We start from the raw sequence: 25,795 nt of genomic DNA, 5'->3' as shown, positions 1-25,795 counted from the left end.
AGTGAGGGGTTGGGTGAGGGGGGCGGGGGGCATGTGGAACTTCCAGCTGTCTTACTAGGCTATTAGCTATATACTGTATTATATCTGGGCATTATTGCCACATGCTTTTGATCGTCATGCATTTGTAGATGATCATGCCAACATGGACCACAGTAGGGCCTACTAATTTTCCAAAAGGGCATTTTTTTTGTCCAGTAGGGCAAAGGGCCAGGTGCTTCTCCTCTCCGGCACCAGGAGTGGGCTTCTTCATCCGGGATGACTGGTGCCGGAGAGGATCAGTGGTGGTACGGGAGAGCCTCTGTACCCGCGACATCGAACTGCTCTGCGTGTCATTGCGTCCCTTTTACCTGCCACGCGAATTCCCCCAGCTATTTTTCACAGTGATATACATCCATCCCCAAGCAAATGTTGCTAAGGCATCAGAAGTCATTTTTAATCTTTCCCAGAAACTAGACGCCCTCTCCCCTGACGCCCCCAAGTTTTTCCTGGGCGATTTTAATAATTGCTCATTGAAGAAGACTCTTCGTACATACTATCAATATGTAACATGCCCCACTAGGAAAAGTAAGACCCTGGACTTGTGCTATGGCAGTATAAAGGGTGCCTATTCTGCCCTGGCCCTGCCACCACTAGGAGCTTCAGATCACAATGTGGTACATCTCCGGCCTGTTTACCAAAGGCTTCTGGAGAGAGAAAAACCACAGACAAAGACAATCAAGATCTGGAATGAGGAAAGCATCATGGCTCTTCAAGGCTGCTTTGACTGTACCTCCTGGGAGGTATTCGAGTGCCCGGACCTAAATGAGCATGCGGAGGTTATATCAGACTATATCACATTCTGTGAAAATTTAGTTGTGCCTACCAAGTCTGTAAAGATATATCCCAACAACAAACCCTGGGTATCTAAAAAACTTAAATCCCTCCTGAATATTAAAAAATGGGCCCATACACAGAATGATGAAATTGCTAAGAAGAAAGCACAAAAAGACATTAAGAGACAGATTAAAATAGATAAAAACATTTACAAACAAAAAGTAGAGAAAAACATGACCCAGGGTAATGCCAGGCAAGCATGGCAGTCCATCAAGATGATGACCAATGCCCCCCACAAAGGGAGGGGGAAGCCTAACATCAGTGCCATGGGCCAAGGGGGCTGCGAGTTGGCAAATGACTTGAATGCATTTTTCTCACGCTTTGAAGAAGGAACAACTGATAAAAACACTGAGAAAGGGTGGCTGGACTTGACACCTAGTCAGCATATCACTATCTCACAGGGAGCAGTCACAAGGGTATTTAAGAACGTCCACACACGTAAGAGCCCTGGCCCAGATAACATCGGCGGCAGCATTTTAAAGTACTGTGCTGAACAACTGTCCCCTGTTTTTACAGACATTTTCCAGCGGTCCTTAGACCAGCGCATAGTCCCATCACTATGGAAAACATCAGTCATCATTCCAATTCCTAAGGTCCCCTCACCAACTGAGCACAATCACTACCCCCCTATCGCACTAACCTCCCTTGTGATGAAAAGCCTGGAAAGAATAGTGAAGAAACATATTTTCATGCACACACACCAGTTATTAGACCCACTACAGTTTGCCTACCGACCCAGCAGGGGGGTGGATGATGCCATCATAACCCTGCTTCACCTGGTTTACACACATCTGGAAGCCCCAAAAACCCACGCGAAAATTGTATTCTTTGACTTCTCATCCGCCTTCAACACAATTAATCCGTACATCCTGGCTCAGAGGATGCACATGGACTTTGGCTTGGATGTGGGGTTGATCAACTGGATTTTAGATTTCCTGAGCCAGAGAATTCAACGAGTTAAAGTAGATTCCAACTTATCTGACATTATTATCACTAACACTGGATCGCCACAAGGCTGTGTTTTATCCCCTTTATTGTTTATTTTATATACCAACAACTGTTTTAGCTCACACCCCAACAGACATTTTATCAAGTATGCTGATGATACTGCACTGGTCAGCCTGCTGACAGAGGGCGAACATGATCACGGCCCTGTACTTCAAGATTTTATTGACTGGTGTAACGAGTCTAAACTGCATCTCAACACTGCAAAGACAAAGGAGATGTCTATTGACTTCAGGAAAAGTAAGTCAAGCAGCTGTACTTCCATCAATGGACAGAATATTCAGGCAGTTACTGAATACAAGTATCTGGGGGTGGTTTTAGATGAGAAGCTGCGATGGGAGCAGCACACAGAAATGATCCAGAAAAAAGGACAACAGAGACTCCACTTTTTAAAGAAACTTGTTTCATTTGAAGTTGATCTTAAAATAGCCAGGATGTTTTACAGTGCTTTTTTGGAGAGTGTTTTAACCTTTGGTGTCCTCTGTTGGTTTGGCAATGCAACAGAGGCTCAAAAGGGGAAACTAAGAAAAATTGTGACAACCTCTTGCAAGCTGATGGGCACAAACATGAAAAGTCTTGAAAACATATATGAAGAACGCTCACTCAGCAAAATTGACACAATTTTAACAGACAGAAGACATCCATTGTTTTATACTTTTGAGCTACTGCCATCTGGCTGCAGATTTAGACACCCTGCTGTTTTTAAAAACAGATCCAAGCAATCTTTTATCCCACAAGCAATTAGCTTTTTTAACAAACATGTGAAACAAAAAGGTAGATCTTAATTTGCACACCCTGTCTCAACAGGCCTGAGAAGGAATGAATGACACTCTAATGCTTTATCTTTTTTATAATGTTTTGCTTATCTATTTATTTGCTGCTTGCACATCCTCCCATGCTTTATCCACGCTATGGGGTTAACTGGGACTGACCACTGTTGATGGATGACATCTGTTTTTGTCCAATGTCTTGTCTATTTTATGGGGGAATGTGTTGCTTGGGGTAAATGTGCTTGGGAATCTGACTGTATTGTGTTTGTTTTCATGTCTTACGCACCTCTCACTAGAAGAAATTTCCCCCATGGGGGACAATAAAGCTACTACTACTACTACTACTACTACTACTACTATCAAATTCTGGAAATAAAAAACTTTAGAACCACATCATCCCTATCTGTGCAACCCAAGGAGATAGATAGAGATAGATGCAAACCTATGATGAGCAGCTACATTTTAGAGACTATATTGTCAGGCCTACAGACTGAAATGCGCATGGCAAACGTCCCCAGGGTTATCAAAGTTTGAGATTAGACTATGCGTTTTCAACCTACAATATCAACCTTTGACTTGTTCATGTGCAGTTTAGTTTAACAAATGCTCAGCTGGCGTATTATGTCTGGCACACAAAGTCCTTTAAAAAAAAACCCAAACCAGGTTTCTTATCTTCTCCTTTAAGGATTATTGCTAGGGTGTTCTCGTCGACCAATTGTATGCTCAGACGCAACGGGTTGCGTAGAATACGGATATCACAAGGGCCCTCGGCGGATCTTCCCAGCGATTGTGTAGCCACGTCACCTAGGCCACAAACTTTAGATGTGCTCCCCGTCCACTGCAGGGGAATGTGTATGCAGAGCCGATGCAAACAAACCAGACGCAAAAGAAGTTAAGGATTTGGTCCAGTGGATAGTGTCGTGAATGGAAAGACGTCCAAGTGCTGGAACGTACAGACCTTTTTTGTTTTAACGCTGTCTACTTCTTCTGCACCAGGCCTTGCTTTATTTTGGATTCGGCGTAAGGCACTTGTATCAGCCTGTCAGGAGGTAACGACGCTGGTAGCGGTCCATTCTTATAACTTCGTCGCAACAAAGACCGTGCGCCAAAATGAATGTTTTTCGGCTCTGCGGTGACGTGTCACATCTTGTTGCCATCATCATATTGTTTATGAAAATATGGAGATCGAAATCGTGTGCAGGTATGTAAGCTTATTATAGAAGTGTTTCAGTTGATGTAGCCATTTGTTAATGTTTATGGTAACTCAATTACGCGCCGCACCTTCTTTTCTTTGACTCTGGCTTACTTGAGAATTGTGAATATGGAAGTAAGCCTACATAATCTCCCTTTTCAAACGGCATGTTACTTCAAATAGTTGTAGTTCCAGTCACTGATTCTGCACTTCCTCTCTACGTGGCAAGCAAGGTTTCCAAGATGCTTTGTGAGACATGTTAACAGTCGACTCAGCTGTCTCCCTTCCTTCATGCCACATTGGAGATATTTTTCTGCGCAATGAGTTATGACCAGACCTTGCATGATGCATGTCCTTGCATGATCCCACGCCCTGGGCTTTTCATTGCTGGGCAACATACTGTACCACGGACATAGCATGACCCCCCCCCCCTTCTTTCTCTGTTGCAGGAATCTCTGGGAAGTCACAGATGCTGTTTGCTCTCGTCTTCACCGCAAGATACCTAGACCTTTTCACCAGCTTTATCTCTCTATACAACACTATTATGAAGGTAAAGCATCTACAGTCAACAAAAAGGCCTGTACATGGAGAGGGATTTCTTAAAGTGCTCATATTTATATTTGTCATTCTGTGTTGTGCAGCGTGCTTTGGCACAATCTCTGTAGGCATATTTTACAATTCCACCACAACTTTGCAGTGAATAAATGTTCTGGGTCATTCTTTGTGTAGTACATCAAGCGCAGTTGTTTTATCTAGTACTTTTCTCTCTCTACCCACACCACATTCCAGCACATCCACACCGGAGACACTACGTGTAGATGTGTCTTTCACATTTGGTTGCAACTCAGGTTCTCGGTGTTTCACCTACACTCCTATTTACCCGATCATGTGTTCATAATAATCCTCTCCTCCTCCTCCTCCTCCTCCTCCTCCTCCTCCTCCTCATCATCATCCAGGTGGTTTTCCTGTCTCTGGCCTACGCCACCGTGTACCTGATCTACATTCGGTTCCGCAGCAGCTACGACTCGGATAACGACTCGTTCCGCGTGGAGTTCCTGCTGGTCCCTGTGGCTGGACTCTCCTTCCTGGAGAACTACGCCTTCACCCCTCTCGAGGTCAGCCCAGCTCAGCCCAGCCCAGCCTATTACATTACATTACATTACATTACATTACATTACACTTAGCTGATGCTTTTACCCAATTGATTTAGTTATTTTAAGTACAGGGTATTGGTTACAGTCCCTGGAGCAATACTCAGTCAGTCATGTAGTGAGATAGGTAGTGGAAGGGTGGGATTCAAACCTTAAAAAACGTAACTACTTAGGCCACAGCTGACCCATTACAGTATAATGCATAATATTACAATACATCTTATTAAAATGCATTACATCTAACTACATTGCAGTAGATTACATTAAATTGCAATACATTAAATCACATTGCATTACATTTAGCTGATGCTTTTATCCAAAAGCAATAATACTCTACTCTACTCTACTAAACTGACTTACTTTGTGTAGAGGGGCAGGCCAGGGTATCGGTTAAGTCCCTGGAACAATATTGATTTGAGGGCATTTCAGCCGTGGGTGATATGGGATTTGAACCTCCATCATTCAGATTCCAAGATCAACTCCCCATGCATTACATTGTGCTTAGCTGGTGCTTTTATCTGAAGTAATTTACAGTTACAGCAGGTATTCAGTATTGGCTAAATCCTTGTAGCAGTGTGGGCTTAAAGGCACTTGAGTCATGGATGATACAGGATTTGAACCGGCAACCTTCAGATATCAAGAATCACTCTCCAGCCAACGGCTATCCAGTTGGATGCAGCACAATTTCCATGTTGCATGACACCATCCTTGTACTGGTAATGTTTTTCCCCCCTGAATTGAATAGCTAAGGCGGCCATTGGGGACAGCCATGCTGTAATGTTTAGGGAGTTGGACTGTAGATCACAGGGTTGCAGGTTCCATCCCATCCCTTGCATGCCTGATGAAGATCCAGTGTGATCGAAACGTTGCATTTTAAATAATAAAGTTTATTTTTGGAGCTCATCGGCAGTGTGCAGACCTACCTTTTTCATCAATCCCATCCCTTACCAATCCTTTCCTCCCTCCACGGCTGAAGTGTCCTTGAGCAAGGCACCTATCCCCACACTGCTGCTACAGGGACTGTAACCAATATCCGGTAATATCTGCAAATCACTTTGGATAAAAGTGTCAGCTTAGTGTGATGTAAATTGACAGCAAACACCTTCCACTGTGAGTAGGTCCACTGAAAAGATATATATTTTGTATTGTGAAGGCCATGTCTAAAGTTGCATTACAAAAGTTGTATTATCTATTTATTTTTGTGGAGGGCCATATGGAAGGTCAGGGAGCCCTGAGGAAGGTCAGTAGACCGAAAGCTTGGCCTATTAAAAAGAACACAAAGGGGATTTAAGTGTGCAGACATTTTTCTTTCAATTTTACACAGTTTTTGTTTATGTTTGGCACCTTTTAATCGAGAGTGCGGTGTGATCCGGCTAAACACGTGGAGGGCCATATGAAAATGCACAACATGGCCTTTCCAACAATAATGGTTACTGTACGGTTCATGTCTCGGACCCTGGCTAACCTCCACCCACCTTGATGAGCAGATATTCTGCTGGAAATGCTTTGAGAAAGCATGTGCTCATCAGTTCTGGCCTCCAGAACTTCCCTGTTTGTAATTGCTTAACTGCTTGGTTAGGTGGTGGATGTAGCTTAGCTTTAGTCCCCTGTGCCTCACAGGTTTCATGCATCTCTTTGTGTAAAACCTTAATGATGCCTCTGTGTTATGAACTGCCTGTAGATTCCATTATAAAATGACTTTTTGAGTAAAACAAAAGTCATTTTGTCAGCATAGTCAGGGTCCAGGGAACATTTCAAATGTTCAGTCCTTAGATCTTGCTTTTATATTATGCAAAAGAAACAAAGGGCAGTGTTGTACACCATAATTTACCCCTATTGCAGAGAAACACTACCACACATTTATTGCAGCGAAATATCATAAACACAGTAGCATAAAGCGAAACTGACTGGTTATCTGTTTAGTTTCTTCACAAAGGAGTCAACTGAACAGGGTGACAGTGAGACATCACAACATCACAACTTTTGTTGTGACATCACAACCTTATGCTGTAATGCTCATATTTTACCATCCAAATACCCTCATGCCTTATTGATCACACACTCACACCCACACTGCCCCACTTATCACAGTCCTCTCTTTTTATAGTGGTTTCATTTTCCTTACAAAAAAAGTCTCTTGTCTCCTAGTTTCCACGTAGCAGGATATTTTAAAATGTGGATATTTTTTTCTCCTGTTTAGGTGGAAATGCAACATGGGTTGAAAAATAAAAACTGACGTAACAGCTGCATTTTAATTTCCTAAATGGGATATTTTTAAAGCAGGATTTTTAATATGTGAGTTTTAAAACTCTGCTTACGTGGAAACGGGATTCCAAAACCAATGTAAACAGGAGGGGAAAAAATGCACATTTAGAAATACCGGGCTACATGGAAACAGCCTCTAAGTCAAGTAAATAACCACACCTACTTTATACACACCGGCCACTTTTTTAGGAACACCTCTCTAGTGCTGGGTTAGACCCCCTTTGCCTTCAGAACTGCCTGAACTGCCTGTCACAGTACTCGGGTAGGCTGTGACATTCCAACAAAGATTAATTGGTCCAAATTGTGCTAAGAAAATATCCTTATGCCATTTTATCCCCAAACTGAAATGATGTAAGGCAGGGTCGAACCATGGGTAACACTTAAGAATAACTACCCAAAAAAGCGTTATAAACACTTTATTAATATTTCATAATAATGAACATTTAACAAAGCATTTTCAAATGTTTGTAAATGGGTAAGAACCAAACTATGACCGCACAGTGGAGTGGAAATCAACTCCTACTGTGTGCGTTTTATGTGGTTTCATGCCTTCTGGTCTTTGGAGGAGAACAAGAACAGGAACAATGCGACTGTACTGTGTCTGCTGTGTTAACATAGTATTCCTTACCCGTTTTTAAACATTTGTAAACATTTTGTTGATGATTAGTTCATTTTTATAAAGTTCTTATAAAGGTAGTATATAGGTAGTTATTCTAAAGTGTTACCGATCCATACTTTCATGTTGTTGACACCAAATTCTGACCATTCCACCGGAGTGTTGCAGTAGATATCAAGACTCATCAGACCAGGCAACATTTTTCCGATCTTCTAGTGTCGTCTATGGTGAGCCTGTGCAAATTGTTGCCCCCTTTTCCTGTTCTTAGCTGACAGGAAAGGCACCAAATGTGGTCTTCTGCTGCTGTAGCCCATTTGCCGTAAGATTCTCTTATGCATACCTCGGTTGTAATTTGTGGTTATTTGACTTAATGTTGGCTTTGTATCAGCTCAAACCAGTCTGGCCATTCTCCTCTGACCTCTGCCATCAACAAGGCATTTTTGCTCACTGTATTTTTTTTATTTTTCGGACCATTCTTTGTAAAACCTAGAGATGGTTGTGTGTGAATATCCCAGTTGAAAAGTCTTTTCTGAAATACTCAAATCAAGCCCTTTCGGCATCAACAGCCATGACATGTTCAAAGTCATTTAAATAGCCTTTCTTCCCCATTATGATGCTCAGTTTGAATTGCATCAGATCATCTCGACCATGTCTACCTGCATACGTAAATGCATTGAGTTGGCAACATGTGATTGGCTGAACAGAAATTTGCCTCAAAGAACAGTTGTAACAGGTATTCCTAATAAAGTGGCCTGTGAGTGTATATTAGTGACGTGAAATGCATCGACATGAATGTAATTAACCAAGTCAGGTACACCTACTGGATACGTCTTGTTGGATACATTTAAGCGACCTTAGGGTTACATGAAGGGCACTATGCAATACTAAGTTATTAGTAGTAGTAGTAGTACTTTATTGTCCCCATGGGGCAATTTTGTTTGCAGTACAGACGCTGGCACATGAGACACAGACAGGTATAACAAAGCAACAGACAGAACAAAAACAAAACGAAAACAAAACAAGACAGGAAAGACAGACCTGCATACACTATACTATACACCAAAGCTGATGGATTAAGACATCACCTCGTTGAGTGCCTTAATAGCCTGAGGGATAAAAGAAAACCTTGACCTGTTTTTAGACAGGAAGGGGTACAAAAGCGGCGTCCAGATGGCAGGAGTTGAAAGCAAGAAGACAGTGGATGTGTGTACTGTTCAATTATTTTGTCTGCCTTTTTTAGCAGTCTGTCCTTGTAGAGACTCTCCATGCTTGGCAGAGGGATCCTGAGAAGTTTGCTGGCAGTTGTGACCGTCCTCCTGACCACCTTTTTCTGTGCTGTGCTGTGCTGTTCTGTGTATTATTACGTATTATCTCTTAACCTTGACAGCCCTACTGGCCTTGGCATCATTTGTTTGGTCCTCATTTATCTATAAGCTTCTTTTCCCACTTTTGACTTACTAACTCTGTCGGCATGTTAATTACACCCAGATCCTCTGGACCTTCTCCATCTACCTGGAGTCCGTGGCCATCTTGCCTCAGCTGTTCATGATCACCAAGACGGGCGAGGCGGAGTCAATCACCACCCACTACCTGTTCTTCCTGGGCCTGTACCGGGCCCTCTACCTGGCCAACTGGGTCTATCGCTACAACACCGAGGGCTTCTTCGACCAAATCGCTGTGGTGTCCGGAGTGGTGCAGACCATCTTCTATTGCGACTTCTTCTATCTCTACGTCACCAGGGGTAAGTTACGTCAAACTATGGGTCTATTACTTTAAAATGTTAAGACATGGCCCATTTTATATTCGCTGTTAGCCGAAATGGCCACAACCAAGTTATAAAGTAGCCCATTAGTGGACACTCTGTGTAAAGTGGTAGAAGTGTAGGAGGACCATGGTAACACTAATTTAGTCTTTGCAATGACTAGTTCAGCGTTCCAGTGGTTGAATGGTATGCTTTCTGAGGCTACATTTATGTTTGAAATGGTTATGGACCTAAAAATCTGCACACTGCAAAAAAGCCTTCCTGTGACCAAAAGCTAGCAGCTAAAGCCCTTTTAACTTAGTGTGCAGACATTTCCCCCTTTAACTGGTAAGTTCATACCAGAGATTCTTTAAGTATATATATATCTCTACTCTCTCTGTTCATACTACTGTAAATCTTGCACCTTATATAGATGAGCAGTGATCTTTGACTTGTTTGACTAGTTTTAACATGTTACTTAGGTTTTTTTTTCCACTGAGATAATTTCTTTGCTCCTAACTGTGTAAAAAACACTAAATGTTGACTTTCTGCCCCCTTCTCATGCAGTTCTCCGGGGTAATGCAAAGATGAGTCTGCCAATGCCTGTGTGAAGTTTCCACACAAAAAAAGAGGGAGCGAGAGAACGTCAGTTTGCCAGCCCTTATCATTTCTGTCACCTTGGAAATATCTCTAGGGCCACAGTAGTGACTTGAAGGAAAAAAAACAAGCTTCAACCTTCAACAGATTGAAACAACTTCAAGAGTAAGTGCACAAACAGTGTTTGCCATTGTCGGATACTTTCATAGGAAACCAATCCTATTGTTTTTGTTTGTTTGTTTGAGGAAGATGTAAGGGATAAATATGTTGGATGTTAAAATAACATTGTAAGTTCTTTGTCTTCCTTGGTATGTGCGCGTAAAGGGCAGTCACTTGTGCCATTTTCATATTATTTTATGTGTCTGTGTTGGGTAGTTTCGGGGACATTTTAAGCACCCGAATTTCAGTTAATTTGCGAGACCAGAGGGGTATACTAAGAAGCTGGTTCAGGAGTGTAAACCAGGTGAAGTTAAGAGGTAAATCACCTAATAGAAGAGCCTGGAGTCCTCATTTTCTTAAGGACTCCAGGCTCTTCTATTAGATGATTTACCTCTGAACCTGGTTTACTCCTGAACCAGCTTTTTAGTATAGGCCTCCTGTGTTTAATCCTTTTATAAATTGATTTGTTTTCTTTTCACATCAGTTGTCATTGTTTCTTCACCATTTACTATTAACGTATTACTTTACTATGGATTTTTTTCCTTTTGTATCTGATTTACATGTTGACAGTCATGTAAGATTGTAAGTGATGGTGCCTTATACAACGTCAAGTATGGCCTGCATTTGGATAGGTCTTGCATTTCAGTAAAAGTCAAACAAAGTCTCTCATTTCCATTTGTCTCTCAGCCATTTGTCATTGGTTACCCATACAGTCGCAATGCCATAACATTAGAAACGTCTTAAAGGACAAGACCAATTTCAACATGCAGTTGTATTGTTCATGCTGCCCTTGACTTGTCAGTACCCGATGATGTGGCATTCCTTGTTTGCCCTTTCCAACATCCGGGCCGTTCTCATGTGGGCCTGCTTCGTTTACATTTGAAAAAATCAACATACATAGTAGTGTGACTAATACAATGCCGTGTTAAGATTCGGTCTAATCTTCACCTTCATAGATCATTTGCTGTTTATATTCTTATTACAGTTAATCCAGAACAACTTTGTGTAATACAATGGTAGTTACATGATCCCATGTACATAGATGATGGTCTTCCTTGATGATGGTCTTGCTGTTTGAAAACCTATGGATGTGTCTTCCATATGTTGTCTTTTTCATTAGTTTTATGGGAACTGTTCTTTTACATGTCTTTTAGTTATGTTTTTTACACATGTTTTGAGTTCCTGTCACTCAAGTTTTTACTTCGCAAGTTTTGCCCACTTCAGATAGACAAAGAGGTTATGACTCATTCAACTCAGTGTATTTAGTTTTCTGAAGCAATCATGGATCAAACTTGATCACAGTAAACCAAATATGGCAATGCTTTCTTCTTAAGCTTGGAAATGGTACGAACAGACATTTCAAGCACTTCTTTCCTCAAGTGCAATGGAAGAAACATGGCTTTATGAAATTGTACTTTTTTTGTACCTAGCTTTTGTAAAGTCTTAATAAAAGAATGTTTATGATGATGACATCCTCAGCTGATGGTGCTCCAGAGTAAAGGCTGATTTTTGTTGTCCTGTCATGTGTCAACTGTACTTAGTAAATGTTGTGGTGTTAATTCAACACTTAGAGAGTTCATATAAGTCCAAATTATGTCAAATCAACTCTCAAAGTGTTAAATTAGCACTGCAGAATTTACTGTGTACTTAATTGTCAAAAAGCAATGTTGGGTTGGCACAGAAGTTTGAAATTGGGTTTGGCATGTCTCCGATGTGCATTAAACCAAACATAAACATAAGACACACATACACACACACACAGTACAATCAGTGGTCATACAGGTGATGTGAAGTAGTGTAGATGCTGTATGCAAGGTGCAAAGAGTGAAGTGTAAGTAGCATAGTGCTGTGAATATCCCACCACAAGATACTACATATTGGGTCTTGGTAAACACATTTATTGTTTGTTGTATTGAATACTGTTTGGCTTCACGCACACTGTTCTTGCCGTACATATAAAATCCACAACATACCCCATCATGTCCTACACCATGCCACTCTTTATGGCTGATACTTTATTTAATTTACTTATTATTTAAATACAACAGAGAACGATATGGAATGGTAAACAGTGCATCTCAGAATTAATCAAATATATAATCCCAAATAAAATACATCTCTGAGATTATGTGGTTTTTTAAAAGTTTTTTTTAACAAATGATGCATTTGGCACAGTGACAGCTGGTGTACATATACTGTATTCTCTTCCTGGGTAGGAGCAGTGTGACATTCCATGAGGAATAGGATGAGTAAACATTTGAAGGGATGTTTGGACAGTGCATCAGCCAAAGATGGGTCACATTTACCGGTGGAGCCTGTAATCATGTGTGAGAATTAGTTTTGAAGAACACAGGGGTCTATTATTCTGAAATGTTCACTTATGCACTATGCAGAGGAAAAGAAATTCAGTCACACACTTTGTAGGGCTGGGCAATTAGTGAGGGAAAAAAAAAATCCAAACTGACAATCATAACCACTGACTAATGGTGATTACGAACATGACTACTAATCATCAACTCTTGCTGTGGATATGATTTATTTTTAGTAAAATAAGTTTGTACTGTATTCTATGCATTCCACTGTATGTTAGTGTGTTTGTGTGCTGTTCCCTGACAGCTCTCTACCAACCACCTACTGAATGTTGCCACTTGACCAGGCTCATTTCTGTCAAATGAAACGATGTTGCCCAGCACTAGTCCAGTCTAGTGCACAAGTACAGTGGGGAACAAGTGAACCTTTCAAATATGTGCTCTTGGGGAGTACTCCAAGAAGCAGGTTCAGTTGTACACCAGGTTAAATTACCCTTGAGGTAGCGGCAAGTCATCTAATCGAAGAGACAGGAGTCCTCTTTTCTTAAAGGGACACTGCAGGAAATGGTCAAAAAAGGTACTGCAACTATGCTGCTCATTGAAACTGTGTCGCCTATTGCCAAATTTGACCTTTTCATGATAGTTTACTAAGTAATTAACTAATATTTTCTAGTATGGCCCAAGTACAGTCATTTTTGCAGCTAAAAATGGCTATTTCTGGAAATTCAAAATGGCGGACCATGGAGAAGATCCCCCTTTACATGTATGAAAAGTGCAATTTTTCCAGACATAATGAATACTTAGAATTTCATGGTGGTGGTAAGTATTCATGAAAAAGGTAACATTAGTGAATGGGTAACATGAATTCTGGAAATAAACAACTAAAAATCTCACACAGTGTCCCTATAACTTCTTAAACCAGGGGTGTCAAATCCAAATAGGCCAAGGGCTAAAATTCAAATCTGGAACGAAGTCGAAGGCCAAACTCAATATTTTTTTGTTTTTCAAAAAATAGCCTGGCCCTACTGTGGCTCTAATGGTGGGGCACTGGGCTGCCTGCTACAGTGACCCGGGTCCGCCTAAAATTGTGCATACACACACTTCAATCATAGTTCAAATGTGTCTGCACATATTCTGTTCCATATGAGTGTGAGCTGTTTCAATGACCTGGGCCCACTCATATTCCTGTGACAGACACATTTTCATTCAAGTCTAATCACATTATGCATTAATGCTGGGCCAACTGTAATACATATTTGAAATGATCTTGCGGGCCAAATAAAATCACTCCACGAGCCAGATTTGGTTCCCGGGTCTGAGTTTGACATCCCTGTTTTACACTGTGGGCAGTCATGCGTAAGCGTTTAGGGCGTCACTTGTAGCCCAAAGGTTGCCAGATCTACCCCTGACCCGCCAGGTTGGTGGGGGAAGTGCTCAACCCATCCTCCTCCATGACTGAGGAACCCTGAGCATGATACCGCCCTGCTGCACTGCTCCCTTGGGCTTGGGTTTGGGGCTGCCCCATAGAGAATACGGGCTGCCCCTTGCACATGTGAGGCATTAACACAATTTAATTGTGTGCAGAGTGTGCTGTGGAGTGCTGTGTCTAGAGATGCACAGGATCCAAGATCCGGTTCCGGATCCGGCAGGATAATAGGGTTTTTCACAGGATCCGGATCCGGTTCCAGGATCCAGGATCCGGTAGCCGAGGCTTTTCAGTCAAAATAGTTTGAGACAACGTGATAAAAAGGGCCCACGTGCATGAGTAGGCTATGTGTTTCAACCCTTTCGTAGGATCCGGTATCCGGTTCCGGATCTGGCAGGATCTTAAGCAGTGGATCCGGTATCCGGCAGGAACCTAAAAATCAGGATCCGGTGCATCTCTAGCTGTGTCACAATGACAATGGGAGTTTACCCGGTGGGCTTTCTTTTCCACTTCCTGTAGGCCTGGTTTATCACTTAACCATGTTCTTCTTGTTGTGTGTAATGTCTGTGTGTCTTCTTCTGTATTTATGTATGTATGCTACTTCACACCATAATTTCCCTCGGGATCAATAAATGATACTCTACTCTACTCCACTATACTCTACTACCAAACCCCTGGTCTTACTGCAGAAATGTTTTACGGTGCTTGTACAGCACCTTGCTTCCCTCCCTCACAGCGCCCCCCACCACCTTGGCAGCGGAGGTGATGGAGAGGGGTTTAGAGGCCAGCGCCGTGGCCCTCTTCACCACCTTGCCCTTCTTGATCTTCTTCTCGCCCGCCATCTCCTCCCCCTCCTTGATCAGCCCGGCGCCCTCCGCCGCACCTTTGCCCATGGCCGTCAGCAGCTCGGACCAGAAGACCCTCTCGGCTTTCTTCCTGGCCTCCTCTGCCTCCCTTCTCTTCCTCTCCTCTTCTCTTCTGCGGTCTCTCTCTCCGTCGTCTCTACCTCCTCCTCCTCCTCCTCCTCCTCCTCCATGAGTGGCCTCTGTCTCCTGTGATTGAGAATCCTGTTCACGCTCTAGCTGGGTCCCCAGTAGTATCATCTGCTGTGCCTCCTGGATGGCACGCTCTGCCTCCTGGTACATGTCGCTGGTGTAACACCCGCCACCGTTCTCCTCCACCATCTTGTCAATCTTGCAGAGCAACTCTGACACCTGGCTGCGGGCATCCTCTGGGGATTTGGAGTTGTCGAAAACGTGGTAGCCACCTTTGCAGGTACCCACAAAGTCAGAGAGCTCTTTGCCTTTCTTCAGGAATTCCTCTATCGGTCTGCCCTTCAGCTGATCTCCCCAGGTGAACAGCACCATGGTGTACCTGAGCGCCTCAGCGCCGAAGGTGGCGGAGATCCACTTCAGAGTGTGCTGCTCCTCCTGGGTGAAGCGTCCGGGCTGGAGCACCACCAGGAACGCGTGGGGTCCAGGAGACGAGAGCACGACGCATCGTCCCACCTCGGTCGCCACTTCTTTGGGGGAGAAACGTGTGTCGAAAAACCCTGGAGTGTCGATAACCACCAGGTGTCTCCCCGATACCACCTCACTCTCCCTCTCGCATTGGCTAGTGATGGACTCAGGGGAGATGTCGGCTTGGAATGCTTCCCTTCCTAGGATGATGTTTCCAGAGCTGCTCTTCCCAGTGCCTGTCTTCCCCAGGAGTACCAATCTCAGCTCAGGGCAGGAGGACAACGCAGCAGCAGCAGGAGCATCTTCTGTTGCATGAGGACCTTATGGAAAACGCATACAAGAAACGTCAGTATTTTTCTTCATTGATATGAAGTTTTATATTGATATGCAAACGTTATTTCAGTCTTATGCGCAAATATTCATATTGCTTAAGTACTCGTAATTGTGCACTAGCCTGTTCAGAAATGGTACATTTGGGCATCTGAACATTTTAATCAGGTGGCACGCGCCGCACGCCACGCAAGGGGAATAAACAAACGACATAAAATGGTTAGAAGGATGCATCAGCGAATAAACTTTGAACCGTTATTCCATTACATACCATTAAGCGGTGCTCCTGGGTCCGGGGACGCCATGCTCTAAAACATTTAAAAAAGACAGGCTACTTTGGATGACACAGCAGATTGGATGACGCCACACGATGCTGTCCTCGACAGAACCACATGCGCGATTCCCTTTCCAACAGAAAAAGGAGACGCACTTAACGTCTCAGATTTTAGATAAATGTCATACCATTTCATAGCATCAGTCAGTTAGTTACCCCCACGTGCATTGATTTTCGTTCGGTACCTCGTGCGGTGGGAGCTCACAGCAGCGCTTTGCGCAAGCGTCTAGTTCTACCTTTTCATGGGCGAATCTGCAGCTTCCTAAACGTTGGTGCTGTCGCTTGTTTTGTGTCATAACCAAACTAGAAGGCTATACTGTAAATGTATTGGAAATATGCACCCAATTCCCCCTGGCCTCAAGAAAAAAAAGAGCAATGATATCAGTCAATGATACAGAATAGGTCAAACCTGACCAAAAACAGTTGTTGTCAATCAATTCATTTAATAATAATACTACTACTACTACTACTAATAATAATAACTATAGGCTAATTGTTATTGTTATTACTATTATTTCACAAGTGGCAGTTTTCACCAAGAGGGAACACTAAAGAACAGAGAGATATCTTCCATAACTATTTGCCATGATCATATCAGACCTACTCATAATGGCTATCCATATGCCTTCCTGGGTGGTTATAATGGAACAACATTTAAAGAGAAAATGAACTAAAAGAGTCAGTTGATATAAGTCTGAACCATTATTGGTATGATGACAACTTGATGACAGATGACACAATTTAGTTTTAAGCCTTATAAGTTCAAATGTCTTTATTTAGATGATAACACACATACCAGTACTTGACATCCAGGACTTATACTTGTACTCTCTATACCAGCTAGAGAAGTTTAAAGGTACAGTAACCCAAATCACTAAACTAAATGTATGGTGATATGTTTAATATTTGTGGTGTAGGCCTAATACCTAATATAGTGCATGATTATGATAAAACAAACAAAGATAAACTGATGACTCCTGTGCCTCGTCTTCACTGGGAACAAAATAGTAGCCTGGCGACACCATCCTATGTACTCCACCCAAAGATCAACAGTCGCTTTCGCCCAGGCAAACAAAATAGTATTGCACCCCCCAAATTTCGCAAATGACCCACCAGCACAGACATTAATAGAGGTCTATTATACTTTTTCGTCCGACTGCTGTTGGCAATGATGACACCTCTCTGAAAGAACCCCCAGCTACTGTTTGATGACAGCAGATCCAACAATTTTGACATTTCATACATGCACAAACACCGTTCTTCTTAGTTTGATTTGGCTATTGATCAGCTGTTTTAAAGGCAATATACATTTCTAGTGTTCAGGTAATACATTTCATTATCTCCCTTTACTCCCTTTTCATCACTGAAAGTGAAATTGTGAAAATAATCAGGTTTTTATCTCAAATACTGATCAACAGACATTTTTCAAGGCACTTTCTTTGCTTTGAATTCATCAATGTTGCTACAGTAGAGTACAGGGATTTTGGTCCTTTACAGTATTTACACACCGGGGAACTCACTAGTAAAACTCACATCAAAAGTTATCTCTATGACGACCTACTGTATCTCAAAAGTAATATAGTGATGCACATCTTGCACAGATAACAAAACTGGGACATGAAATAATATGGGTCTACAACAACATCTCGATTCTAGCCAACAGCCTGCCTCCATCTGCTGCGTCTGATGGCATATCTGGAGTGGTAAATCTGTTGAGATGAAACGGAAGCTGGCTCGGCAGTTAGTCAGATCCCCTTTTCACTGTCAGGACTGCTGATCTGCAAAGGTCGTCACCCATGCCACCGCACTTCTCATGGGGAGACCACTCCCCCTACTGGCCCCGCCTGGCAGAGCGCTCTGCCCACTTGATGCTGGACTGGGCTTGGAGGACGACACCGTCGCACCGGGGGGAAGGGGCGACTGAAGAGAGGGCAAGGAGGAGAAGGGGTCCACAGAGGGTTGTTCTGACGCCCACTGTTTGTTATTTCCTTGTAGTCCACCAAGCTCCTCAGGTACTCCTGTACGACCGCTCTCGCCATGGCATAACATCTGAGCATGTCTCAGAAGGCTGTCTGTGGCGCGACTGCAGCTGCTGAGAATACTGGTTGTGGTGGAGCTATAAGTTCCACCTTCAGCCCCCAGCATGCTACGGTGATTAGGCTCTGTTGTTGAAGTATCCAGTCCGCTAAAGCTCATCAGCTTCTGCGGATCACGGAGCCCCAGGCTGCTGTTAGTATCCCCCTGAGGGTCTAGTCCACTGAAGCTCATGCAGTTGGCATCCACCTGACGTGGTTCTAGTCCACTGAAGCTCATGCAGTTGGCATCCACCTGACGTGGTTCTAGTCCACTGAGGCTCATCAGCTTCTGGTCGCGAAGATCCAGATGGTCCAGCATGCCGAGCATGTCCCCCACCACGGCCATGGCCTGCTCCTCCCCCAGCCCCTCCTCATGCAGGCTGCAGGGGTTCAGGAGGTCAGGCTGCAGGCAGGGCACCGTCACACCCACACCCACACCCACACCCACACCCACCTCCTCCTCAGGTATGTCGGGCAACAGGTGAGCACCCATCGTGGTGCAGAAGATGGGTGGTGGTGGTGGTGGTGGATGGGGGCTGAGGTACTGTGTGCTGATGCTGAAGGGCATGGTGTCTGGTGGTGTAGGGGGTTCCGGTTCGTACTCCTCAGTGGAGGGGAGGCTGGTCTCCATGTTGGACAGGAGTAGAGCTCCCCCTGACGTGGTTAAGTCAAGCCTGCCTGCGTCTGCTGATTCTGTGCTGTCCGTGCCTTCTGGAAATTGAAAATCGATCAATAAGAAAAAAAAATAGTCTCTCTTGGATGCTTTTCAATTTTTTTTCTTCATACTTCAAATAAAGTGGAACTGACATTATGTTCAGAGAATGCAATTCAGAGAATACAGATGGTACGCATCATCATCATGTTTTCAACAAACTAACTTTAACTTTCCAGGCTACACCATATTGAGTCAGGTGTGTTAGGTAGTACCTGTGTTCAGCATGTGAGGGGGCAGCACTATGGGAATGTCCCCAAATGCCCCTTCCCCACTGACATCAGGGGAGGGTGGCGGCTGGCCTCCCATCACCAGCCCCAAGGGCACCGCTCCTGCACCACCAGTACGCTTGGCGCGAACGCACTGCATCACGTCCATGATCCATCTGGCCTCCCGCCACACATCCTCCAGGTTCTACAGATCAAAAGAAGACATTGATTCAGGGCTAGATCATGGAAAAAAGGAGGAATAGTTAAGCACGATAAATTAGATCAAAATTGAAATCACGATTATTATTCATGATTATTCAACAACAATAAACAACTGAATTTTGTGCAGAATGTTATTTAAAATCACAAAATGAAATATAACCAAGAAGTTATTATATAAGGGATGAACAAAATAAAACTGAATTGTAATAAAATGTAAAAGGCAATAAGATGAAGCTTAAGCGGGCCTACAGATTTTTGGCCAGAAACAAAAGCTTGTAGCTTTGTTTTTTTCAACATGTTCTGGCTTCAAGGATGTGTGAAGGCAGGTCATTATATGTTACCTGATTCTTACCACCTGATATGCTTGGGGTAGTGAGGCATGGGAACGCCCCCGCGTGACGTAGCCGAACGCAGCCAGATGATGTGAATCAGGTTACATTATATGGCCCTCTACACTCAATCATCAACTGTGATTTAATTTTTTTAAATCATCGTGGCGAAAATCATGAATTTTGATCAACTTTGATCAACCCTACATGGATTATAATACCGCTGTAGTATAAAGCAGAGGGGTCAAAAGAGCTATGACTGTGAAACTGTTTTTTACGGAAAAGTTTTTTACGCTTCTGAGTTTCAAGATAAGTCAATTTCCATACAATGTAACTCTTGACTACCATGCACTGTATGAATGAGAATCTTCACATGTATAATGCAAAATAATGTGAAAATAAAAAAAATATATTTTACTGTAATAAAGCATGAAAACTCTTCATAAAGTTTGTCTTTGGGCATAGTATCCATACAGTAGCCATAAAGGGCCCCTATGGCCTATGCTAATGATGTCAATATGTACAAAGCCACATAAGCACAGACAATGGACTTTTACAGAGGATTTAATGATTTTGTGTCAGCTGAAGTTGTGCACTGAATGTGGTTCCTTGCGGTGACAGCTGACCTTTGATAGCTGTGTGATGTGGTTGAGTCTCTCCCGAGCCTCCACCACTTCCTTGGTGTCCAGGGCCTCCCGCAGGGCCTGCTGGGATAGGTAGACGTCCAGCTCCAGCCGCAGCCAGGCCTGGCAGTACTGGGACAGGAAGCCGCGTGCATACGCCCAGAAGTGCACTGTGGACACATCATGGTCTTGTTAAGCCTATGTTATTATAACCTTATTGTTGTCACCAAAATGGTAATGACCAAGTCTGGATCAGTTACTTAAGACTCTGCATTCATTGTCATAACAATGTTGTTGTGATGTAGTGAGTGTCTTTAGGAAAGAGTGAATAGGCCCGTCGACTGGCCCATCTGCAGTAATAGGATACTCTTATGTATGTACAGTATGTTTTTTTCTAATTGCTTGCCCACACCACTACATGTTGTGCCCTGCTGCACCACACCCAGGAGCTTACCCAGTTCAAAGATCTGAAGGGGCATGGTGATGCCGGGATCCTGGGCGCCCTCCAGTGGCCAGTAGCTGGCACTGAACTCCTCGCTGGGAGGCAGCAGCAGCAGCATGGAGAGGCTCTCCCCAAACTGGAGAAGCTCCTGTGTGTACACCCGGTACTGATAGGCCTGGAGAGGAGAGGGGACAACCAGGAAGGATATGAAGACATCCCATGACATTTGTATTCCATATGACGACATTTGTGGCGTAAGTGAAAAACGTTGCCCTGATGAGAAACATTCACATTGTACATCTGATAATAAAAATAATTCTATTCTATTCTATTCTATTCTATTCTATTCTATTCTTATTCTATTCAGATTTTGTTTTGTGGAAATGTTTTCACACGATTGTAGTCTCTTTTGAGCAGCCTTTTTTTGTACAGCTGCATTGCACACACACACACCATAAAATGTTGTTATTACAGAAACTGGCATTATAAAAATGGGCATTGTGTGCAAAAGTGAACTGGTTGTAATTATCCCCCATTGTAAATCCAAGCGTGGTAAAGTGTCACCAACCCAGCTTCATTTCCAAGGAACCCCCTTTTTATGGATAAACTAGGAAGGGTCCACTTACATCGTTGTGTGAAGTGTAAAAAGGGTCTCCTGCCTCAGCTTGTGGCTGTGGTTGTGTGTGTGTGTGTGTGTGCGTGCGTGTGTGTGCGTGGATGTGTGGGATTGCATGTGTGCGTGTAGGTGTGTGTGTGTGTGTGTGTGATTGCGTGTGTGGGTGTGTGTGTGTGAGTGTGTGTGATTGCGTACGTATGTGTGTACGTGTGTGTGTACATGTGTGTGTGTGCGCGTGCGCATTTGTGCGTGTGTGTGATTGTGTGTGTGTGATTGTGTGTGTGTGATTGTGTACGTATGTGTGTACGTATGTGTGTGTGCGTGTGTGCGTGCGGCGCGTTTGTGCGTGTGCGCGTGTGTGTGGGTTGGCATTTGGCTGCAGTGTTTACCCTGTAGACAGGAATGTTGAGCCGCGTCAGCAGGTTGGTGACAGCGGACCTGAGCGAGTGGACGAACTCCTCCACCCCGGAGCTGTCGATCACACCGCCCTCCTCGCCCTCCGCCCAGCTGCTGCCCAAGTGCACCGCATGCCTCTGCAGCCACTGCCACTCCTCCCTGCCACACACAGCACACACTACATAAATACTGGATATACAGTATATTTACATTTCTTTAAATTCTTACTGTACATTTTAGAAATGACTGCACAGTGCATGCATTCATTTTTAAGAAATTTATATAAAAACAGTGTAACTATTTCTAAGCATTTTCGCTTTCTTGCTTTTAATAAAAGGAAGTTGAAAAAAATCTATATGTACAGTATGTGAAAACAAAACACATGTAACAAAACAATAAGCTTTTCATTTACACAACAAAAAGACACTAGACATAACGAAAACATATTTATGGTTAAATGGAGTCACTGTAAATGTAGCATCTCCTTTCTATCAGGATTCCCCACGGAGTGACAGACATAAACAAAGGAGTTTGTTTGTGGAGATTGCTGACCAAGAACACTTTCCAAACTTTTTGATAAAATGGTAGAACTTTTCCCCAAGATCTCAATAGATCTCCTGGACAGATCTATGCTGTAAAACCTTTCAGAAAGTGTGCTGAATTCCAAACATTTTTCTTTACAAACAACAAGTTCTTTAGGTGCAACCAAACAGATTTGTATATTTCTTGTAGGGAAATTCACTTGAGAGAGAGAAAAGTTCATCCAGGCACTCCAAACAAGGTGTCTAGACAGGAGGTTACAATGAAAAGCCTTTCACAATACTGGGCTGGGGTTAGATTAAAAAAGCCAACATGTTTCGACCTCATGCACAGGTCTTCATCACGGCTTGGTTACACTTGAGAGTTTGACTTTTCTAAAAGAAATGTAAAACCAAGAAGTGTCATAATAATCATCCTCCTCCTTACTTGGCAACGTGTGGGTTGGTGCGTACGCGGGCGTGGCAGAGCAGGTTGGGCAGCCTCTGGGGTACGAGCACCCTCAGCTGCTCAACGGAGCTGCACAGCTTCAGGATGCCCACGTACAGGCCCGGCTGAGCCTGCTGCATGCTGCGCCTGTGGTAGCTCAGCTTCTCCTGAGGGACACAGGTAAACAAACAGTAGAGTATAAGTATAGAAATATCCAGGTTGGACAAGTGCGATCTCCTACTAGGATGATTTGGGACTGGAATGCACCATTAGGTCTGCCTAAAGGGGGATTTCCCCCCCCTCCCTCTTGCGACAGTAGAACCCGGAAACAATGGGCCATTGGAATCTCTCTCTCTCTACTACAACTCTCTGGTAATAGTGTACCGGTGGCAGCAGAGGGACACAGGTAAACAAACAGTATAGTATAAGCACTAGCAACACTCTCTCAATAAAGTTACTCTACAGTACTCTACTCTGTTCATAATGAACATACAGTATCACTATCATCAACAACACTATCAACATTCTCTGGTTATAATGTGCCTGCTGCAAGATGCACCAATGGTAGCTCAGCTTTCCTGGGGGACACAGTTAAACAAACAGCATCACCACCATTTCAGCTTCTCAGCGTCTCCTGAGGGACAGAGTCATACAGTATAGTATCAACACTAGCGACATTCTCTGGTTATAGTAAGCAGCCAGTTTCATGCTGCACCGGTGGCAGTTCAGTTTCTCCTGGGACATTGTAGAGTTAAACATATCACAAAGCATCAGCACTACTAAAACCAGAGATTCTTTAAGTATATAGAGATATGCCAATGTAATAGGTTGCTATGGGCACCTAACGTGACCAGGTTCCGGTCTGCCTAAAGGGGCGTGTCATAATACTCGAATACTAGAATAAATAGAACAGTCCTTATGGTGCATTCCAGTCCCAAATCATCCTAGTAGGAGATCGCATTTATCCAACCTCCTACTACGAAAAACGCTCTGGAACGCCAGTCGAAGTGGGAGCTCCAAATAGCGAGGTCGGGGTGACTCGCACTACTCCAACCTCAACAAATCGAAGTTGGATAATAATGGCGGCCCCCATGGAGCCGTTATTTAAAATGTCAATAAATAGTGAAACTCCATTTCTCTTTTGTGCAGCTGTTCCAAACACAGCATTTTTTACTCAGCATAAACTTCGTGTTATTACATGATATTGTGTCAACATAAATGTAACATATGACAGAGTAATAACTATTGTGGATTTTTTGGCTCGTATCAAAACACCTTGCTAAAGTCAGCTGAACCGCGGCGGTTGCCATGGATGTAGAACTTCCAATTCAACTGTCAGGAACGGCAGCTGAAATATCCAGGTGCGATCTCCTACTAGGATGATTTGGGACTGGAATGCACCATTAGGTCTGCCTAAAAGGACCCCCCTCCCCCCTTGCAACTGTAGAACCAGAGAGAGTAGAGAGAGAGAGGTTCCATTGGCCCATTGTTTCCGGGTTCTATTATTGCAAGGGGGAGATGGGTGAAATCCCCCTTTAGGCAGACCTAGGCAGACCTAAGGACTGTTCTATTCAATGCTAGGAGTATTATGACACGTCACTTTAGGCAGACCGGAACCTGGTCACGTTAGGTGCCCATAGCAACCTATTACGATGGCATATCTCTATATACTTAAAGAATCTCTGGTAGAACCTGGAAACAATGGGCCAATGGAATCTCTCTCTCTCTACTCTCTCTGCTGAAACTCTCTGGTAATAGTGTGCCGGTGGCAGCAGAGCTTCTCCTGAGGAAGAGAGTTTAACATACAGTATAGTATAGTATCAGCACTAGAGACACTCTCTGTTTATAATGAACATACAGTGTCGTCAACAACACTATCAACATTATCTGGTTATAAGGAACCAGTTTCATGCTTGACTCTGTATAGGGATGCAAATTATCGATTAATTCATTAATCATTAGTTGATAGCCTTATCGATCGACTTACGATTAATTGATAAGCGGCGTTTCCCCCCTACTAAATCTAAAAATTTTAATTAAATATTGAGATAAAATACCACATTTAAATTAATTCTATTTCAATTCTTTAATCCAAAGGTGATTTAAATATTCCCACTATTCACACCCCTCTTCACACACACACTCTTCACATACCCATTTCACCTGGGATTCTTGTCAGTTGAATTGTCGATTAATTGCGATTAATGTTTTTTAATCGATTAACGCGTTGAACGATTTAAGTCGATTAATCGATTAATCGTTTTCATCCCTACTCTGTATAGATATGGCTTGAGCCTGTCCTCTGAGAAAGTGTGGCAGCTTGGCCGAACTAGACGCTCGGAAGAACTTCATAGCGGTAGGCCTAGTCATGATAGCCTTTTAGGAATCATTTTCGGCAAGGTCCTTTGTACACTCTGGTGGGAATATAAAAGCATTGCCTTCCTCAACATGCCAATTTGCCTTTTCATTTGTTAAGTTGTTCATTCATTTACTCAAGCCTTGCAAGCATGGGGAGTGTTGTGAACACAGCAGGGGCGCCATTCGGCTCTGATCTGTGTTTTGGTTTTCACCAGTGGAGAGCAGCAGTTCAAAACACTGTTTGGACCACATTTTAACCCTGACCTTTTACAGAAAGATTATGCAAGGAAGCTTTTCTCTTCACAGCCATGATGTCAACCTTAACCTTTGTCTCAGAGAACTGCTAATGAAAATAGCAGCCAACAAAAACGAACACAAACAGCGTTATGCAATGCATCTGTGAGCTCCAGTGCTACTACATACATTGTGTATTCACAGTCAACATGTGAAGGGTTCAGATGCAAGACCCCCTAAGTGCCTTCTCAGAAAATAATCTTAATTCATTTTTATTTAACACAAAGATATCAAAATTGCACATGTTTAAATTGTATTTATGTAATATAACTATTTATATGTATTATCAAGTACATAAATGTAAACCAAACCAACAACCGGGATC

At 43.2% G+C, this 25,795-nt stretch overlaps 3 protein-coding genes across 3 annotated transcripts in view; 1 reads left to right on the top strand and 2 right to left on the bottom strand.

The window, feature by feature from the left end:
* The first annotated feature begins 3,415 nt into the window (after positions 1-3,415).
* On the top strand, positions 3,416-10,678 carry kdelr3 (KDEL endoplasmic reticulum protein retention receptor 3). The gene is made up of 5 exons (XM_063191935.1): positions 3,416-3,849; positions 4,290-4,390; positions 4,797-4,955; positions 9,361-9,613; positions 10,181-10,678. Exons 1-5 carry the CDS (start codon positions 3,759-3,761, stop codon positions 10,222-10,224), a joined length of 648 nt encoding a protein of 215 aa, XP_063048005.1. The 5' UTR covers positions 3,416-3,758; the 3' UTR covers positions 10,225-10,678.
* Positions 10,679-14,617: 3,939 nt separating this feature from the next.
* Positions 14,618-16,199, bottom strand: LOC134465181 (GTPase IMAP family member 9-like). Its single transcript, XM_063218711.1, has 2 exons — positions 16,166-16,199; positions 14,618-15,869 (listed from the first exon to the last, which is right to left on the bottom strand). The coding sequence occupies exons 1-2, from the start codon at positions 16,197-16,199 to the stop codon at positions 14,785-14,787; spliced, it is 1,119 nt and encodes a 372-aa protein (XP_063074781.1). The 3' UTR covers positions 14,618-14,784.
* An 824-nt stretch (positions 16,200-17,023) lies between these two features.
* Positions 17,024-25,795, bottom strand: part of LOC134441557 (ankyrin repeat and fibronectin type-III domain-containing protein 1-like) — a 22,844-nt gene continuing 14,072 nt past the window's right edge. Inside the window, exons 12-17 of the mRNA XM_063191924.1 lie at positions 22,819-22,985; positions 21,846-22,011; positions 20,853-21,015; positions 20,402-20,568; positions 19,231-19,429; positions 17,024-19,014 (exon numbers count right to left, since the gene is read on the bottom strand). Coding sequence (XP_063047994.1) covers positions 17,993-19,014; positions 19,231-19,429; positions 20,402-20,568; positions 20,853-21,015; positions 21,846-22,011; positions 22,819-22,985 — 1,884 coding nt within the window. The 3' untranslated portion in view covers positions 17,024-17,992. The remainder of the gene's footprint in view (positions 19,015-19,230; positions 19,430-20,401; positions 20,569-20,852; positions 21,016-21,845; positions 22,012-22,818; positions 22,986-25,795) is intronic.

Source organism: Engraulis encrasicolus, chromosome 2 (assembly GCF_034702125.1).
Source record: "Engraulis encrasicolus isolate BLACKSEA-1 chromosome 2, IST_EnEncr_1.0, whole genome shotgun sequence".
Classification (NCBI taxonomy): Eukaryota; Metazoa; Chordata; class Actinopteri; order Clupeiformes; family Engraulidae; genus Engraulis; species Engraulis encrasicolus.
This window is presented reverse-complemented; position numbering and strand designations above follow the sequence as displayed.

Coding starts and splice junctions, on each gene's coding strand:
- kdelr3 (XM_063191935.1), top strand. CDS start 3,759: ATGAATGTTTTTCGGCTCTGCGGTGACGTGTCACATCTTGTTGCCATC. Junction 3,850..4,289: donor GAGATCGAAATCGTGTGCAG/GTATGTAAGCTT, acceptor TCTCTGTTGCAG/GAATCTCTGGGAAGTCACAG. Junction 9,614..10,180: donor CTATCTCTACGTCACCAGGG/GTAAGTTACGTC, acceptor CTTCTCATGCAG/TTCTCCGGGGTAATGCAAAG.
- LOC134465181 (XM_063218711.1), bottom strand. CDS start 16,199: ATGGCGTCCCCGGACCCAGGAGCACCGCTTAATG. Junction 15,870..16,165: donor CCCAGGAGCACCGCTTAATG/GTATGTAATGGA, acceptor CTCATGCAACAG/AAGATGCTCCTGCTGCTGCT.